The sequence below is a fragment of the Drosophila willistoni genome (genome assembly GCF_018902025.1).
Source record: "Drosophila willistoni isolate 14030-0811.24 chromosome XL unlocalized genomic scaffold, UCI_dwil_1.1 Seg142, whole genome shotgun sequence".
NCBI lineage: Eukaryota > Metazoa > Arthropoda > Insecta > Diptera > Drosophilidae > Drosophila > Drosophila willistoni.
The window spans coordinates 1,968,501-1,987,862 of record NW_025814053.1 but is presented as its reverse complement, the minus strand read 5'-3'; the positions used below and the strand labels follow the sequence as shown (position 1 = coordinate 1,987,862).

General features: G+C 39.3%; 3 protein-coding genes across 3 annotated transcripts; 1 reads left to right on the top strand and 2 right to left on the bottom strand.

Moving 5' to 3' along the window:
• Positions 1-10,269: 10,269 nt before the first annotated feature.
• LOC6652944 (DNA repair endonuclease XPF) lies at positions 10,270-14,684 on the bottom strand. Its single transcript, XM_002075307.4, has 6 exons — positions 14,326-14,684; positions 14,107-14,268; positions 13,453-14,049; positions 13,243-13,397; positions 12,345-13,177; positions 10,270-11,839 (listed from the first exon to the last, which is right to left on the bottom strand). Exons 1-6 carry the CDS (start codon positions 14,607-14,609, stop codon positions 10,877-10,879), a joined length of 2,994 nt encoding a protein of 997 aa, XP_002075343.1. The 5' UTR covers positions 14,610-14,684; the 3' UTR covers positions 10,270-10,876.
• A 365-nt stretch (positions 14,685-15,049) lies between these two features.
• On the top strand, positions 15,050-18,016 carry LOC6652943 (bifunctional lysine-specific demethylase and histidyl-hydroxylase NO66). Its single transcript, XM_002075306.4, has 2 exons — positions 15,050-15,165; positions 15,233-18,016. Exon 2 carries the CDS (start codon positions 15,235-15,237, stop codon positions 17,695-17,697), a length of 2,463 nt encoding a protein of 820 aa, XP_002075342.3. The 5' UTR covers positions 15,050-15,165; positions 15,233-15,234; the 3' UTR covers positions 17,698-18,016.
• Positions 17,999-18,524, bottom strand: LOC6653718 (39S ribosomal protein L33, mitochondrial). Its single transcript, XM_002075999.4, has 3 exons — positions 18,393-18,524; positions 18,213-18,316; positions 17,999-18,091 (listed from the first exon to the last, which is right to left on the bottom strand). The coding sequence occupies exons 1-3, from the start codon at positions 18,431-18,433 to the stop codon at positions 18,042-18,044; spliced, it is 195 nt and encodes a 64-aa protein (XP_002076035.1). The 5' UTR covers positions 18,434-18,524; the 3' UTR covers positions 17,999-18,041.
• Positions 18,525-19,362: the final 838 nt, after the last annotated feature.

Genomic DNA, 19,362 nt, shown 5'->3' with positions numbered 1-19,362 from the left:
ATAAGAGACCCATGTTCATATGTTGAAATTACAAACTGTAACCGAGACCAGAATCCAAATAAACTGTTACACCTTAAATTAAGTGATTTTTGGCCTTAAACAAAGGTGCAATCCATTGCCCATGCAGTGGCATCAATTATAAATGATTTCGAGGGAAATGCAGTTTAAAATTTCGTTATAAAATGTTCATTACCTTTATCTATCCATCCACACAGAGGCAACATTCGTAAGCTGCTTACCACAAGACCAGAAAGCAAAAAAAAAATAAAGTGGAAAACGCTATGGGCGAGGGGGGCGAACAAAACGAAAGCTTTGAGAAATTACCCAACATATTTTGCACTAGTTTTATTTATTTATTTTCCAGTCATTTGTTTATCAAAGCCTTACCCAAAACTCTCGTCTCCACTCATCGTCTCTTCTTGGAAATTTTATTCAAAAAACGAACAAAAAGAGAAATGAGAAATGTAGAAGCAAACTGGTCACGAGGCGCTAGTCGAGATGGGGTAGAGGGTGCAAGTAGGTGCTGACTTTGCCCAGAAGCTCCTTTCCTTCTATGTATGTATATACGTACATATATCTATTCTGCATTCTAGTTTATTTATTTAAGCAATTGCCAGTGTCAACACCCAGAGACAACATTGATGAGGCCAATGATGCCCAAGAGGAAAAGGGGAAGTGGAAATGGAAATGGAATCGAAATAAATTTACAAGCAAATGGCATTTGGCGCAAAAGCAAATAAAACTAAAAGAAAAATACTTTTTACCAACAATTGGACAATTCAATTGATACCCTCTCTCTCTCTCTCTCTCTCTCTCTCTTTCACGATCTCTCTCGACTCTATGATAGACAAAAATGTTATCTCATAAATGGAAATACTTTGCTATATTAAACCCTATTAACTTTGTCAAGCGAAACCAAAAATCAAAGTCTAGTCTTATATTAAATGTCAAAGAAGTTCTTATAAAGATGAAGCTCCACTGTGATATTGAACGTGAATCCTTAAGGAATATTTGAACAATGTAATATTAATAGACTACATATGACCCAATCCTTGGGACCACAGAATCAACATTTGTAAAAAACATTATTAATGATTCGTTTTATTCTCAATAATAGGTAAACAATTTTGAAATTACACCTCACCATCCCACCTCAATGAGAACGGTCGTCAATATCATAGGGCATACAAAAGTTCAACTTTTGAATGCTTCTAATATTTTTATATCCTTGCAAAAAGGGTTTTTTAATTTTGGTCGAAAGTCGATAACGCCATATTTTGAACGTAGAGTTGTATACTGCACGGTTTGTTCATCTCTGATTCACCCGGATGGGATCACTATAACACTATATGTAACTCCCATACCAATGGCAAAGTCACGAACAGTGACTTTTCTCAATATCTTCGTTATTTTCTGAGTAATTGTCAAATATTGGTTTAATAGTTTAATATATGTACATACATTCAAATGACTGTGCCAAATTTAATGAAGATCGGTTGACTATATCATAAAGCTCCCATAGAAACGATCAGTCGAAAACAGTGCTTTTTATCAATAACTTCACGCGATTGTCATAAAAATTAACATTTGTCAGTTTAATATACCTCTTAATGACTGTGCCGAATCAAAATCGGATAACTAAATTATATAGCTGTCGAATAAACAGATGATGGAATGGAATTGTAGGCCGAGATCATTGCACTGTTTAGATAAAATTTTTTTTCCATATTGATATATTCAGGTAGGTCCGCAAAGGTAAGGGAAGAGTAATAAAAACAACTTGCAAGTGTATGCAAACTTCGGCGTGGTCGAAGCTAGAACTGTTCGTCTGGTTTATTTTAATTGGAGAAATTTGTCGATTTACTTTTTCTAACCAAATGAATACTGAGTTAGGCAATAAAGAGTCAAGAAAGAAGGAAAGGAGAAGTATTCTGTATTACCTTTTTAAGAAATTTAATTTTAAAATAAAATTACATTTCGATGAGACTTAAGAGATGAAATTTCAATAAATTGCGTTTTCTTAACCAAGCAAATCGTAAAATCGTATTGTAGGTAAAGTAAAGTTTCTAAAACCAAAAATCATTTGCATGTGCCACGATTCTGAAATACATAAATTAATGCTTGTAAATGCATTCAACAACATTCATGTTAAAGTAAATGCTCAGGAACTTTTACCAGCTAAAAAACGCGAAGAAAGCAAAACAAAAATGAGCAAAGGAAAGAAATAAAAAACAAATGAAATCAACAAACAAAAAACTTTCGCCGAGGACCAAAGTTGGCCTTAACTACTTAGCGTCAGCGACAGGCCTCCGTTTTGGTCATGGCCAAGTTTTGGTCCAAAATGCCGCACCCCTCCCCCAACACCAGCCACCCACCCCCTTATCCCTTACTGCCGCAAATGTGATAAATGTTAGGGCAAGTAAATTAAATGGAATGGCGCTAAGCGTAAACTAAAATGATTTTCATTTCGTTTTTCTGTCACTCTCCCTCTCTCTCTTTCTCTCACACACACACACTTATTGTAAGTGTGTATTGTGTGTTTTTCCGTTTCCCTTTTGATTTTTTTTTTGTTTTTGCTTCTACGCCATTTTATTTTATTTTTTTTTTTAAATATAAACACCATAAATATAAAAATAAAAGCACATCCAAATGTTTGGGCTGTAAAAATTGTTTACGACACACTAAAAGCGAAACCGCGAAACACGAAACAACAACAGCCTGTTGTGCGTCCTTTAAAGTGTATGTGTGTGTGTGTATGTGTGTGTGTGTGTGTGTGTGTGTGTATCTGTGGGAGTGCAAGTTGTAAACCAGAAGCCTGTGGTTAAGGTTAGAACAGATGTGTCGCCATATTGCAAATGTATTTGCGGCTTAGTCTGACGATTTAATGTTCAACACCAACGATAACCGGACCGATTTAGTTATGAAGAAAGCAGTACTTAAAGAGCAAACGATAAGCCAAAGAAAATGGGCAAGTAAAGGAACAAGCGAAACAAATAAATATATAAATGAAAGCATAACCTTATCGGGCCAAGCCAAAAGTCCAAAGAAGAAGCAATTCCAATCGTCGCCAATGCCTAACCTAACCTAAGTAAAGCTAGTAACAAGCCTAATCTTACCTTAGTTATTGAGCAAAGCTAAACCTTACTTTGTGAAGCATTGCTTAAGTTAATGAAGCCCAACTTTACTACTTTATTCTTCACTAAGTCCAAGTCTAAAGCAAGCCTAACCTTAGTGCTTAAATTAGCGATCTCTAAGCTCTAAGCAAACATAATTTAATCTTGTATTAGTGGTAAGGGATTTGCCAATCCTCTTGGACCTTGAACCTAAATTAAGAAAAACTGAGTATAATACAATGTGTCGAATGTAATGCTAAGCCAAGCAATCACTTTCTACCATGAAAATGCATTTAAAATTCTCAACATTTTGCCGTTATTCCATTAGCTTGGCTCTTAAATGGTTCCTTTTGCAGTTGGCCACTTAAAAGTCCCACCCCAAACAATCCCCTCACAATGCAATGCTTGCAACAACTAATCTGCCTTGCTATCTAGGTCTGCTGCCTAAAATTATGCAATGCACTCTTTTCTCTCGCCTTTCAGCCTTAAAGTAGATTACACGAAATTCTGCGCGCAGGCACACAAAAGCCCACGACGGGCATTAATCAAGACAGCAGCAGCAGCAGCAGCAGCAGGAGGCATTGCAAGGAGCAGCATTTGCTGCCCATTCCTATCCGTTCCTCCCGTGTTTCCGTTGTGCATCTGTATTTTGTTGTTTTTTAAATAGTTTGGACCACGCCCAGGCCAAATAAATTGCCAACGTGCAAGAATGCAATGGGAAGAAAACCCTTTGGGTTTATGAGATTTTACCATATTGCATTGCCCGGGCCGAAAAAGGAAGACAACGAGGGGGGGTAGAAAAGGAAAGAAAACCTACAGGAGAACAAACAAAAAATGAACACAATTTACATAATTTTTCAATTGCCTGTTGGTATTTCAACCATTTTCGAAGGCTTTAAATATTTTATGGCAATGGCATTTTTTAAACTCCCGTCTATTATTTTTAGATAAAAAGTTTCCCAATGTTTTTCCAAAGTGATGGGCTTCATCGTTTTTCATCTCCCTCTCTCTCTCTCTCGCTGTCTTCATCTTTTGTGTCTTCTTTTTTTTTCTTTTTAACTCTTCAAATATTTTTCTTTAGCTCAAAGTGAAATGGCATCAAGACCACGACAACGCAATGAAAGCAAGAAACAGAAAAAAATGGGAAATTTATAAATCACGTTCAATATTTTTGCCCTCTGCTTTCGTTTGTGCTTCTGTCTACATGTACATACATACATACATATGTATGTAGTAGTTTGGGCCCTGCGGTAAAATTATTTTCAATCTCCTGCTTTCTTTTCCTTCCATATAACCATCGTTGTATCTATCTATCCATCCATGTATATAACTATCTTGAGCTCTTATTGGCATAGTGGGATTGACGTGACAGCGCTTAGAGAAAGTCGCGTATTGCATTCGCAATGTTTAAACGATTCGAAACGATTCATGAATTAACAATTTATGCAAACACGCATCCAGAGAGTGTCACCTTTATTTTATTTTTTACTCATCTGTACAATGGTCTAAAGCGCTGTGATTGCATTTTTCTAGGATGCTTTACTTTAGCTGTCCATTTTAGCAAAATGGTCTAGCTTAACTAACTAACTAACAAGTAAGGTAAGGAACACATAAAACTGTTATCTATATCCTTACAGTACTTACTCTCCTAATAGTAGGCAACAGTTTTTGCTCTTATTTATTTAATTCATTCCAAACTATGGGGAATTTTCGACATTTTAAGAACACTTTTATCAGTTTTACAAGTGTATGAAAACAAAAAGTTAAACTTAGACTTACAAATTTTTGCTATTAAATTAATACAAAGTGAACAAAAAGTTCTAAAGTTACAACCAAGTGTCGATCGTTGAAATGTTTAACTACAAGATCGCGCTAAAGAAATTGTTAACAGGCTAAATACGATTCCCAAGAGTGAAATTCGAAATAATAGACGTAGATGGTCGAAGCTCATTTCATTTCTCATTTCATCTGAGACTTATTGAAACAATCAAGCAAATAATTTGATCCAAAATGTATGGAAATAAAGGGCAAATTTGAATGTTAAATACATCAAATACAACATTTTAATGCTCCGTTTTAGAGTGGAGATTTTCAGACGAGAGAATTATAATTAATAAGATGGGTAGCCTAATTGCGGCAAATCCAGAAAACATAAATAAAACCCTGACTTTAAACTCCAATACATTAAAGAAATATTATTTACAAATAAGCCTAAAAAAAAAACCGCCACTTTAATCCGGACTTAAACCCGAAATCAATAGGATTTCTAGTTTGGTCTTTACTGAGCTACCGACTAGATCAGCTTTATCATACAGTATAAATAAATACTCAAATTAAAAGTGACATTCGAATGTATTCATAGGACTGTGTCTTACCTCAGCTCACTCATTCATTTGAATTGAATTCGTTTTGAACATTATAAGATCAAACTGATTTGACTTTAATTGTTGATTTTGCGACCTTTTAAGTGTTAGTGATATGATTTGCCGGCTCGAGGTCAAGTTGACTTTTCTATTTACTTTATTTAGGTAAAAAAATAAAAGTGTAGCATACTTTTTGGGAAAGGGATTAATGTGTTTGTTTTACCCTTTAATAGTTCACACATTCACATTCACAAATAATATTTAATACCCAATGCAAAACAATAATACTGCACAGATTAATAATGAGTTATTATTTCATGGAACAAAAAAGTCAATAATTCCCCATAGTGCATCGAGTGGACAGAAAAAACGATTGCCAAGTGGAGAGGAACTCTTCAAAATAAATTGTTGGTGGTTTTTTCTCTTTTTTTATTTTTGGGAGGGGTAGGAATCTGGCTTGTAATTACCAAAACTTGCCGCAGGTCAAATTTTCTGCTCTTGGCATTAACCAAAATTACCAAATTTACCAATACAAGCTAATTTGTGTTAAAATTCCATTAACGCCTGCCTGACTGCCTGCCAAACAGCCCCCATCAACCTGGCTGGAAAGACTGAGAGTGATTGAACGTTGTGGGAAATCAATCACAAGGAGTGCCTTCACGTACAGCTCACCAAAAGGAAGATACCGTAAAGGGAATGGGGCAAAGGGGCAAATAGGATAAATGAAGGAGACTCTGTGGTATGTCTGAAAGCGGAATTCATTGTATAATGAATTGAAGTATCGTACTTCAGAGTATTTAGTAAGTATGGCAAATGAATTCACTTTAAATGGATTAAGACTAGGTCAAGGGATCAGCTTTACCTATGTATGTGTCCCACTGCTAATTCATTTATTTTCAAGTCAATTGGGGATAATGGAAAAAACAAGTCACACGAAAATACACAAATTACATACATACATACATTTGAATTCATTTCCTTAGAGTAAATTTAGTTAATTAACCAACTAAACCACAGTGAAAAATCTCTTTGGTCCCTTAGGCGTATCAATTTGAATTGAAATATTTTCTCAAGCGGATATCAATTATTGAAACTCATTCCGTAGTAAGATCGAAATTCCTGTAATGCAGCTAATTCAATTAGTGACAAGGCAAAATGAATATTGAATATTGAACCCCCACAGCTACACAAGGCGAAACAGGAACAGCCCTTCGGAAAATTAGATGGCATGAAGTGATTGACTTGGATTCGGTAATTAATAAGCCCATCGAAAACGCAGCAAATGCGAATGGAATAGAAGATGGCGTCGGCAATTACATTGAAAGATGTCCCAAATTGACCACGATCAGTGTAAACAGTGATCCAATAAGCGGGAGCATATACCTTATTGAGTACTTTTTGAAGAACATTCAGGGAAAAGCATTGCCTGCAGTAGGGTTTTGGAAATGTCACTAAAAAGGTGTTTTCGTGGGAAAAATATCTCAGTATTGTATAATTAAAGCATTTGAGTCTTATATTCACATGGCTTCCCTTATGATCCACCAAAGGAATGATGAGCATTGGATTATCATTTACCACATCCTTGATTGGCAAACTGGTAAACATCCTATTTTTCGGTAAAGGGAGCTCTAAAACCAACAAGGATCGCGGAAATGAAAAAGCTTTTGTGGCTTCCCCCGCGAACATAAGTAGCAGCCCGTATTGAGGCAAAGTTTATAGCCATCTTCATCAATTGGAGGAGCTGCACTTGTAAACCTATAAGTGCAAATCGATTCGAAAGATTATACATAGCTCATCAATGGCAAGCGAAATCAAAAAGACTACAACTAAACAGAATCCAGTTCAAATAATAATTTCAAAACGATTAATTTTCCTTTTATTCCAAAAAAAAAACCCTTTTTCGAGTTTTTAGTTTTCTTTCTTGTTGGAAAAGAATAAATTTTGTGATAAATTCTGAATAGAGAGTATCTTAAGTTTGCTATCGAAATTGTTGGATTCCTTGCGTTTGTTCTTTGCTTTTTAATTAAAACCAATTTATGCCAATAAATTGAATTCAATTATTTGTGCACCGTGGCCAACAGAGCGAGAAGCTAGGCGACAACTCTTGCGGGAGCGGGAGCCACAGCCGAAACAGATGGATGGCAAGGATAGGAGGGGCAGCGGGTGGAGGTGCTTTATAAATGGATTTCTTGTGTTTGTCAAAGGACATGACTGCCAATAAGCAGAGCAAATGCTGTTGCAGGTGCAGGATTTCAGGTAAAGATGATGTATGCTCCACCTGGAATTGAATATGGATATGTAGCAGAAATAGTTTTGTGTTCGGCTCAATTTTTTTTAATTCTATTCAATTTAGTAATTTCAATTCAATTTTCTCCCTCTCCATCGGATTCCTCGGGATCCTCGTAGTCCCTGGGAACGCTGAGCAAACACATGGCGCACATTTCCTGCTCTCTGGCTCGCAAGTGGGCTATATGGCTGGCCACACCTCCATCATCACCGCCAGCATCTGGATGGACCTCATTACGCATCTGTGAGAGACGCAGCAACGACTGAATAAGCCGCAAGTGCACCTGAAAGCAACGCAAAAGTCGAGCGAAATCCTCCGTTTGAGCCCGTTGAGGCTCAATGCCCATATTCTGCAGCTGGAGCACTCGCACAATATCCTCATCGACCGCCTGGCGAGCTGTTTGGGCCAATTGACGCCTCGACTCGGAGCTGACCATCAATTTAAGTGAAGTGTAGTCCCCGTGCAGTTCATTAAGTACCTCAAGAACCACCGCCAAAGCTATCTCACTTTTTGATTCGCTACGACCGGGCATTAAATGTCCTTCATTAGCATCCTGCTGTTCCACCCCTTGTCCATTCTCAGTCATTATAATGGAGGAGAAATTGAATAAAACAGAAATTTTTAATACTGATCAACTAAAAGTCTAACGTAGACATATAAATACATTCGAGTATGTTTCATAGCATTACGAGACAAGCTAAAAATTTCTATAAACTGTCAGAGATCAAAGTCAACTAAGATTGGCAAGGAACCAGTTTTGAATTTGAAACACAACATTCAGAAATTGTCGAATGATCTGAGTTTCAAAAGATTTGGGCCAACACTTTCTGAGCGAAAGGTTTGCTGCTTGCAAAGTAAAAATTTGATTCAGACAAAACGTACACTCCAAATCAAATGATTTTAAAAACTTTAGTTCCAAATTAAAACATATTGTACAAACAACCAACAAATCGTTGGTAACTTTCAAGGGCATGCTACTTTATTTGGACCTTCATTATCCAGAATACCGTTACCCTTATTATCCTGGATGAAGTTTACCATGATTACCTTCATCACAGCTATAGGATAGGAAACGGATTCTTTTTCTAAAATCGCAATACGAATTCTGAGTTTTTTCAATTTAACCATCAATCAAGAAGAAACACGCGCGTTGGACTTATGACATACACAATTCCAAGGTTCGAATTTCACGATGTCAAGTTAATTAGTAGAAAGACAAAGAAATTAGTCAGAAATTCGACTTATTTAACGATTTTACCAAGAAAAACATATCTGGCAAACAGCTTTTTAAAAAATTTTTAAAAATTTTTATGTGGAAAACCGAACAGTATTTGACATAATTAAAAGTAAACATAAAATTTACAAATTATAATGAACAAACTTGGCTAAAATGTGATCAACATTTTCAATTATGAATCACACTAATATTCAGGAGTTTACTTTATCAACGCAAGTAACTCTAGTAAAATTTATACCAATAAACTTACCAAAAGGTAAATTATAGATGTATGGTGTGGATTTATTACCTCTTGAGGTCATGACAAGGAGTCTTACGTTCAATACATATTTGTCCTCTAGTAATTGGGGAGCGCGCCGATCACGACCCAGTACTTAGTTTTTGTCCATCACGTCAGGTTTTCGAAAAAGTGTGTTGAAATTATTAACAAAAGTAACCGCATTTGCAGTATTTCAATGAATAATATAAACGGAATATTAGACCTATTAATATATTAGGTAGGATATATAAGCAATTTACAAAATATCAAAGAGGTAATTCTTTGCTAAAATCTATGGTTTCTATTTGTCGTAAGAAAGATATTCTTTACCTTCCTAGCCGAGTTCATATTCAGAATCACCGAAAATTTCGTACTTTTGTATTGGGATTCGTATTTTAAAACCATGCGGCATCTCCGAATGGCAGTAGAAATGGGTTTCCACGAAAAAAAAAAAACAGCCCGTTACTAAAACACTGGAGCAGCGAGAACTTTTGCCCGAATCGCATTTAGAGGGCAAGACCTATAAAGGATTTAGTCTAATCCTTTAAATAAAGCCAAACGCAGTCGATAACATCGTCTGTAGATGTAAAAACAAAAGAAAAAGAGCCGCAATCAAACAGTAAGGACAACCTAAAAAAGTAACTGAGCACGAAGAATCTAAAATAGTAAGAATAGCTTAGAAAAATCCTAGACTTAGTGCTCCGAACCCGACCTTTGTTGAACACGGAAAGACCTGCGAAACCAAAGTCCTTCATTATCCGAATGCAATCGGAAAAGGAGAAAAGCCTTTGCCCTGAATTACTCGAAGAAACCTAATTGAGATCAAGTTTGACAATTTGTTGGAACGAACCATCGGAATTATCGATCGAAAAGCCTACTTTATGGGGAAATATCAGAGTAGAAACATAGGAATATCTTATCAAATACAAATTTGGTTGGAAAACGAAATTCATTCAAGGAAATTCATTAATCGAATTCACGATTTTAACATAGCTAGTACTACCCTTGGATATATGAACTTCGGCGGAGCCAAAGCTAGTTTCTTTCTAGTTTAATTTAATCTCAAAGAAGGATAAACTTTATTTAATTCTAGAGGATTGTAAAAATATTCACTGAATTTAAGCTTACGTAGTACATTTAACGAATAAGGATGGGACTTTTTAAGGTTTCTAGTATGATTTTATATCTATCACATATCTGGCTTCGTATATAAATATTGTTGTTTTAAAGGACGTTTTGTGGACAAAATGAACTTTAACCTCCTGCACTGATGATGCTGCTGTTCGACAACCACATTCAATGGCAATTAAAAATTCATGGGAATTGATTTTTCAGCCTCATTCCCATCCGCCTTTTAAATTGTTGTCTGTCACAGACCAGCACTGTGTTTCAGTTGTTCATCCCGATGACTGCCTGTCTGTCTGTCTGTGTGTCTCTGTTTGTGTGCGTATGCATGTGATGTCCAGACAGCCAGGGACCGGCTACACCTGCTCCACCTTCATGCAGAAAAGTTAATTGCAATGCTTAAAAAATTTTCATAATTTTGTTTGGTCTGCTCTCATGTGTGTGTGGGGGTATGGTGCGCGGGATGGTGGTGGTCATCAGGTCTACTGCAGTTTATCGCCTGCCCCGGCGAGAGTCCTGTGCTGCTTTCCTGAAACGATTGTGCGAACCGCTGCCAAATTGTTTGCCCGCAGCCAAAAGAGCCGTCGACCCGGCCACTTCGTCCTTTTGAGGTAAATGCGCTACATGGAGTATATCCCAGAGTAGCTTGCCACTCTCCTGCGACTGCAGAAGATCAGCGAGTTCTGCTTGAGTGCGCTGCAGCAGTTGACGTAAATTACCGCCCTTCCGCACCAGACTATGGACATTTCGTGTATGGATGCCAGGCAAACGGAGCAGAAAATCATATATGGCTGGATTATATTGCAACTGCTCGATAGTCGCTCCAGGCTCGCCAAGTTCACTGCCACCGCCCAAGGCGACGGCCTGCTGTGCGTCTGGTTCCGGTTTGTCCAATTTAAGTTCCTCGAACAATTGAGCCGTCGCATATGGACTGGGTGACCAGATTAAACGTAGTTTGGGAAAATGCAGAGTTAGTAATTGCAATTTCTGCATTATATCTGCATTTGTTGACGTCGTCTGCTGCGAAAGCATGAATTTCCCTTGCAAATGGAATGGCTTATTCTGATCAAATTCGATCAGCAATATCGGTTTAGCATAATGCCTTTGCATCTGTACACATTGATTATACAAACGTCCCGAATTGAGGGAGCCAATTAAATCGGAAATCGATTTCCGTTCAACGCACACCTCCGGCGTGAGAATATAATCGCCGATTGTTATGGTCAATGGGACGACTTCCAATCCACGTTTATGGATCAGACATGGCAGATCCGAACGGAATTCCCGCATATCCACAATAACCTTCGGTGTCTCAGTTTTCGAACGCGCCTGGCCGCCAGCCTGGCGACTCTTAGCATTGGCACTGTCAATGTCGCCGGATTCATTATCGAATGGCCTGTATAGGATGAAGGCCTCATCTGTTTTACCATCTTGGTATTCTGGTATCACCATTTTCTGCAATTAAAAAAGCAAAATAAATCAGAGTGCCGGCTAGCTTCGGTCATACCGAAGTTTGAATACCCTTACAAGTTTTGATTGGTTGACTACTAGTTTTTCGGACAGATCGGTCTTATGACAGCTGTATGATATTGTGGAAATATACTGATCAAATTTGGCAAAGCGAATAATTAGAATATTACGCCAACGAATTTAATTGCCAAAGATCGTTAAATCTATAATATACAGTGTTGCAATCCGGATAAATTTAGAAATTACAATGCCTACAAGTAAATTTGACACTGAAGCTGTAAAAGCAAAAGAGAATCCAGACGGATAGACAGATTAACAGACAGACATGGCTGTTTGTCTGATCTAGTGAAATATGTATATGTACCTATATTTATGTAGTTGGGGATGCCTTCTCTTATGTGTTGCACACAACTGTTCAAAAATTAAACTTTCTTTTTGCAAGGATATCGAACTCGAAAACCTATACAAAATATAAATATGAAAATCTTACACTCTTTGTATCAATAATCAATTCAAACGCCGATTTCTCCCGCCGCAAGCTGGTCAGATAGGATTGCTCTTCGACGGTGCGAGCGTGTATCAAAAAATAAACCTTCATCCGCTCCTTGGGTGGCAGGCGACGACGTGCCTCGAATACCTCTAATTGCCTTATGGCCATTACATTTGTATTATACATAACAACATAGTGTGGCTGCAATTGCTCCAACATATTCTCCAGAGCCATGGCGCCTTCACGTTCCGTTTTGAACGTTTGCAGGCAAATAAATGGCTGCTGCTGATGAGCGGTCACCATGGCACTCACATCGAGTTCTTCAAGTTCGGGAAACGACTCGAATATGGAGACATCGGGTTCGTCTTTGATATTGTTTGCATTCGGATTTAGCTGGGTCATAGTCAGCATGTAACTTTCCCCGAAATACTGGCCATCGGCTGGGTCAGTTTCATTGCCCAGAAGCTGAGAGAGCTCATCCATTTGACTTGCCGTTGCAGACGATTCCAATTCCGACTCCGATTTGATGGGTTTTTGGCTTGACTTGTCGGCTGGTGCTGGTGTTGCTTGTGATTGACCTTCTTTGGCATATTTATCGCTCATCTTGCCCACTGGGACCTCATGACGCAGGGCCTGCTGCAGCAGGAAGCGAGGTCCGCCTTGGGTCAGATATTGTTTCAACTGAAAGCATGTGCGGGCATCCTGACAGAGTATCAAGACCTTTGGCTGTACCATGTGATTGGCTCCATGTGTGCGTCGCATATCACCGGGAATATCCTGGGTAAGCAATTCGGTTAGAGGTTTCCATTTCGCACAAGGCTCCGGCTCAAATTCTACAGGGGGAAAAGAAAGGAAATTCGTACAAAAGAACAGCCACTAACTAGTTAATGAGTTTCACCTTGGTGACCATTGAAAACTCTTTCACGGGACAACTTGAATATCTGCTCGGCAGCGTCAAGCAAGGTCCAGCCCGAATTACTGAGAGCATATTCTTTACCACGATAACGCTTAATCAGCGCATAGGCGCTCACTGAATCATGGTACATGGTCGAGCTGAATGAATGAATACATGACAAGTAAGTAAAGGAGGAAATTTTCGTGTACATACATCATTAAGCTCCTTAGGATCTTGAGATCGGCCACAATCAACTTCGTTTGTGAATTTAGCTGATGCCAAATGCAATCCAATTGCGCCTGTAGAATCTTATGGAACTTCTTGGTTACACAGTTCTCCACAGTTACTGACTCCAGATCCACTGTCCGATTGATACGCTTAATTTCACGCACCAAGAAATTCATAATGTCCAAAATGTGGGTCTGAATGGCTGTCATCGAGGGAGTAAGTGGCACATGGAGCTCAATGGTTTGTGCCTCCCAAGGTTTTAGTACGGAACGCACTGTGGCATGGAAACGCGGCCAAATATACAAATTCTTTACAAACAGATTGCGCATGGTTCGTTGTATGTGAGCGTATCCAATGGTAAAAGCCTCTGCGCTGCAGGAGAAAGCCTTGATGAAACCAGTTTTGTTGCTCTGACGATAAAGACGCAAGGCGAATGCCTCTTGGCAGCTCTCAATGATTGTGTGTGCCCGCAACACAATGATGCCAGTGATTAATTCAATTGGTATACGTTGCTTGAGAAGATCCACCACAAGAATGCGAGTAGTTATGAATTGTATGCCACCTTCGACATAAACGCGTTCCCTGTGAATCACACCGATTAGAGTGAGAGAACGTGAACCACTTGACTGACTTACATACCTCTCTGTGGCCGTATTTGCCACTTCATGTACATATTTGCTCTCCAATTTGGATTTATAATACTGCTCCTCCCAGTCCGAACTGTTGATTACCAGCACCAAATTGCCCGTATCACTGTATGCCTTCAGTATATTCAGTAGGACTCGCTCAAAGCTCAGACCCCTTGCAGAGAAATATGGATTTAAATAATTCCAATCGAGAGTTGAACCAAATACTTACTTGGCGCATACCAGCAAACCGTCGGCTTGAACCATGTCCAGAAACATTTGCTTCTCATATTCCAGTAGAACCACATCTTTACGCATTAGGTATTCCTCGGCTGTCACAACATTGGCCAATTCTTCGTCCTCCTGGATCGCTGTTGTGGTCATCAGTAGCTCATTGATAGGTACTTCTTCGGCTGGCGCCTCCTTCCTTGACGTGTCATTGGTTGGCGTTTCATTGCTTGGTGTGTCGTCGTTTGGCGTCTCCTTACTTGGCGTCTGCGGCGAATTCTCTGACATGATTTCACAATTTACAAAAATTTCTTAAGTTTCGCGCATTTGCCGGTACCAAAATGCTGCCATACTGTGGCTATATTCAAAGAGATGCCACCCATCAAGTATTTATCAGTCTATGTAAAATATAATTTTCTTGTAATTTATATAGACCGAATATTATATTGAACAAATAAACTGTTTACAAGCAAAAGTAAGAACGTTTCAAACTAGACCTTAAAAATTAAACCGATTAGCAATAATAACAATATACACATAGCATATGATATAATTATAGAGATTTAAAATAATTCAACAAATACGTATCGCAAAAATTATTTGACTCTCCGAATTGTATAAGCAAACAATTCAAAATTTATAATATTGAACTGTGATATTATTAATCAAATTATCAGAGGGAACGTTTTTCCGTGAACGAATATTTTTTTCATTAGTGGCAACTCTGTCAACTCCGTTAGCCGGCCAGCGAAGTAGCACGTGCAAAAGAGAGCCAAAGGAGGCCATTGAATTTGAATTTTAAAATCTGATTTTGAAAACATTTTTATTCACACAAAAAGGAATAGTTAGTAAAGTTACATAAATTTTGAATTCAAAGATTCTACTCAAATTTCTTGTATAAACTTCTGTAGAAATGTCAGCGCTTTCCGCCCACAAAGGGAAAGGCGCTCTGCGGCCAAAGACAAGCAAAACTAACGGTACCAATGCCCAAAATGGAGTCAGATCACAGTCAAAGTCTAAAGTGAAGTCTAAAACACAATCTGAAGAGCCGGCTGATACTGATTTCGATAATATGGATCCCGAGACATTGGATGACTTGGTCAATGAGCTATTTGATAAGAAGAAACAGCTGACAGTCTCCCAGAAACAACAAAGAGAGAAACTGCAGGCGTATATGATGGCTCAATTGGAGGGTTCCAGCAGCGCTAGCGACGACGACGACGAAGACGACGGTGAAGGTGAAGATGATAATGACAGTAATAGCGATGAGGATGAATCGGGATCAGAGTCGGATGCGACTTCAGCGGATGATAGCTTCTCCAGTGACGACAATGATGATGACGATAGCGGTGACGAAGATGGTAGCGATAGCGGTGGTAGCGATAGCGATCTTAGCTTTGAAGATGATAGCGATTATGAAGATAGCCATTCCACTGAAGATTTAACCGAGTATACGATTAACAGTGAGAATTCGTCAGTAGAACCAACTCCACCCAAACGTCTAAAGGCTGGCGACAAGCGTCCTTGTTCAACCCAGGAGGAGGAGGAGTCGGAGGATGATAATAATAACAAACCAACTGCCAGAAAACTCCAAATGGGAGAATCTGCTACCAATGGTCGCATCCAACAGCGCAAAAGTATGGTCGAGCCAGCTACCACCTCCAAGCCCGCATCCTGCCCTTTGACACGTAAATCGTTGCCAGCTAATGGATCAGCGGCCAAGTCCTGCCCATTGCCACCAAAAAATCAAAAGCAATCGGCAGCAGCTAAATCGTGTCCATTGCCACCCAAGGAAAAGAAGTTATCATCAGGAGCAGTAGCTAAGTCCTGTCCGTTGCCACCTAAGAATGAGAAGCCCTCATCCTCGGGAGCATCTTGTCCCCTACCCAGCAAGACTAGCAAGCAGGTTCAACCACGTGTTTGCCAACTATCAGATAAACCCAAGTCATCTTCCAGTCAGTCGACTCAAAAACGTTCTAAAAATGAAGCAGCTGAAGGCGCTACGGACACAAATGGTCGTCAGGAGGCCCACCGTCAAAATAGCATTGAGGAGGGTAGACGCATTCTAAGTTGGGTGCTCAATCCAATCAAGCCGGATGATTTTTTCAAAGACTTTTGGGAGAAAAACGCCTGCCAGGTGCAGCGGAATGCTCCTACATACTTTTCCGAGCTGATCTCCTTTGAGATGATCGATCAGATGATGTTAAAGCATCATCTCGAATTCACCACCAACATTGATGTAACCAGCTACAAGGATGGTCGCCGAGAGACTCTCAATCCCGAAGGTAGAGCCATGCCCCCAACTGTTTGGGGCTTCTATGGCGAGGGCTGCAGCATACGGATTCTGAATCCATCCACTTACTTGCCCGGCCTGCGCACCATGTGCAGTCTCATGCAAGAATTCTTTCATTGCCTTGTGGGGGCCAATGTGTACTTGACTCCCCCAAATAGTCAGGGATTTGCGCCGCATTTCGATGATATCGAGGCCTTTGTCTTGCAAGTGGAAGGACGCAAACGATGGCGTCTGTACATGCCGCTACAGCCAAGCGATGTATTAGCTCGTGAATCATCCGGCAACTATACACCTGACCAACTGGGCGAACCCATTTTCGATGAGGTCCTTAAGCCGGGAGACGTTCTTTATTTCCCGCGGGGCACCGTCCATCAGGCTATTACGGAGAAGAAGCATCATTCATTGCACATCACGCTGAGTGTCTATCAGCAGCAGGCCTATGCCAATCTTCTGGAGAAGCTAATGCCCATGGTATTACAGAGTGCCATTAAGCACAGTGTGTCATTGCGACGTGGCCTGCCGCTGCACACATGGCAGCACCTGGGAATAGCACATGGCGCCACTAAGTGCTCATCTCGCTCGCAACTCATCAAGGGTATACAGGAAATGGTCCAGCAACATCTGACACCTAGTGAGAATCAAATTGATGCCGCCGTGGATCAACTGGCCAAGCGTTATCAGCACGAGGCACTTCCGCCCACCATTCTGCCCGAGGAGAAGTTACGTACTGTGTTTGGATCGCGCAGTGCCACCGATGCCCATGGCAAATGCCTCTGTGACTATGAGCTAACTGAAGACACTTCGATTCGTTTGCTACGAGCCAATATCCTTCGTCTGGTGGTCGATGAGACTCATCTACGTGTCTACTACTATGTGGACAACGCCCTGGAGTATTGCAAGTATGAAGCCAATTTTATGGAAATTGAACCCACCGAAGCAGCTGCCGTCGAGACTCTAATGCACGCCTATCCGGCCTATGTAAAGATCTCTATGCTTCCTCTGCGGAAACCAGAGCGACGCATTGAAGTGGCTACAGCCCTTTGGGAGCGTGGCCTCCTGATGACTGAAACACCATTCAAGTAGATTGGCCGCCACTCGTCTTTTCTTCTGTTCGTTTTCCAACGGAAGATAATGTCGAGAAGGCTCGCCAGCACGCACACCAGTTTTATTCATGAATAATCGTTTTTTTTTTTTTTTTGTTTTCTTTTCGTTCTTTTGATTTTTGTAATTTATGTCCTGGTCAACTCGGCTCATAAAAAGCTTGTAAATTTTTGTGCCTTAGCTTTGTTAGTTGTCCTGCGAGCATAAAAGGGAAATTCTCCTCTCACATCATTTGTTGTTAACCTCTAAACACATATATAATAATAAATAAGATATCAGACACTTCTGGTTTAAACAATAACTTTATTTGGTCTCTGATTTTGTGTCTAAGCGCTACGTATCCTTTTCCGTTCTCGGTATAGGCTCTCCTTTTGAACTGTGGGGAAAAATATCAGAAAATTAAACGAGAGTCACGAAAAGCAACCTGCGAATGCCAATCATGAAGGGAAAACTGACGGCATTCGCAAAACAGGTTGTTTTTTGCTCCTCTAACTTACTATATGGATCGAAGCGTATCACCTCCAGTTTATCAGCCAAACGCTCGCGGAATGCATTAAACTGATGTCCACTGACCACGCTTTCCAGCACCACCATGATGCGCCTATCGGACAGAAGAAACAGGAAATAAGGCTTCGTAACTTTATTTTTATTTATGCGGAATCGCATTGTTTACATACTTGCTCTTCACCTTCTTGAATAGTACATTGGTTAGACGCATTTTATCTCATAAAATTACAGAGAAACAATTTAAGAGGAAAATAGTAAAAAAAAATTGTTGTGCAAGTAGCGGAAGCAAACAGCTGTTGACATAGAGTTGCCAGATGATTGCCGTGGTGTTGCAGTTAACGTGAACTATCGATTAATGTAGCGGTTAATTTAAAATATTTAAGGTCACTTCAGTTAAAAGAGCTTTAGATTAGTTAGCCAGGAAGCCATTGAAAATTTGACAGATATTCGAGAAAACCTCATAATCCATTTAACGTTCAACTTTGCCTTTGCACAAAGTCTTAAAAATTTGTCCGTCAACTTTGTTTTGTGGTTAGTTAAACCTCAAACAAGTGTTACGTCTATACCTTTGCCCGGTTTGTGTGGGTTTTTGTTTGTTGTGTGGCAAATTAAATTAAATGAAAACTTTGCTAGTTTGTTGATTGTCAGGGTCATCACATAACCTCAAGACAATGGCAAAGGGAGCAAAAGCTTTACAGACATGAATACGTCAAGCCTTATCGACAAAATTGTTACATTGGTGCTTAAACTACTATACTATTTGGACACATATCCCATGGAAATTATATGTGTCCATGTATAATAGAATATTTACCAGTAAACTAATAGTAAAACATTGCCATTAAATATTATTCATAGAATTTTTATTGTTTGGTAATAAGATGAAGGCAAATATAAGTATTGAAAAGATATTTGTTATTTTTATACCCTTGCAAAATGAGTAGATTAATTTTGGTCAGACTTTTTTTTTATCTACTTTTTAGAAAAGAGCGTTTTGCACTTTGACGCGGTAAGGGTAACAACTTGCACAGGGTATACAAACTTCGATATTATTTTCAGCCCTCTGGTTAATTATATTAATTTAGATGCACTTCTGATTCATCTTGTGAGGTCGGTTCTAACCTATTTAATGTTTTCGCG

Excerpts from the sequence above, each read along its gene's own strand:
- LOC6653718 (XM_002075999.4), bottom strand. The coding sequence starts at position 18,433 with ATGCGTCTAACCAATGTACTATTCAAGAAGGTGAAGAGCAA. Across the intron at positions 18,317-18,392 it reads TTCAAGAAGGTGAAGAGCAA|GCGCATCATGGTGGTGCTGG; the intron begins GTATGTAAACAA and ends TCTGTCCGATAG. Across the intron at positions 18,092-18,212 it reads GATACGCTTCGATCCATATA|TTCAAAAGGAGAGCCTATAC; the intron begins GTAAGTTAGAGG and ends TTTTCCCCACAG.
- LOC6652944 (XM_002075307.4), bottom strand. The coding sequence starts at position 14,609 with ATGTCAGAGAATTCGCCGCAGACGCCAAGTAAGGAGACGCCAAACGAC. Across the intron at positions 13,178-13,242 it reads AGTTTTCAATGGTCACCAAG|AATTTGAGCCGGAGCCTTGT; the intron begins GTGAAACTCATT and ends TTCCCCCTGTAG. Across the intron at positions 11,840-12,344 it reads TGATTATTGATACAAAGAGT|AAAATGGTGATACCAGAATA; the intron begins GTAAGATTTTCA and ends TTTTAATTGCAG.
- LOC6652943 (XM_002075306.4), top strand. The coding sequence starts at position 15,235 with ATGTCAGCGCTTTCCGCCCACAAAGGGAAAGGCGCTCTGCGGCCAAAG.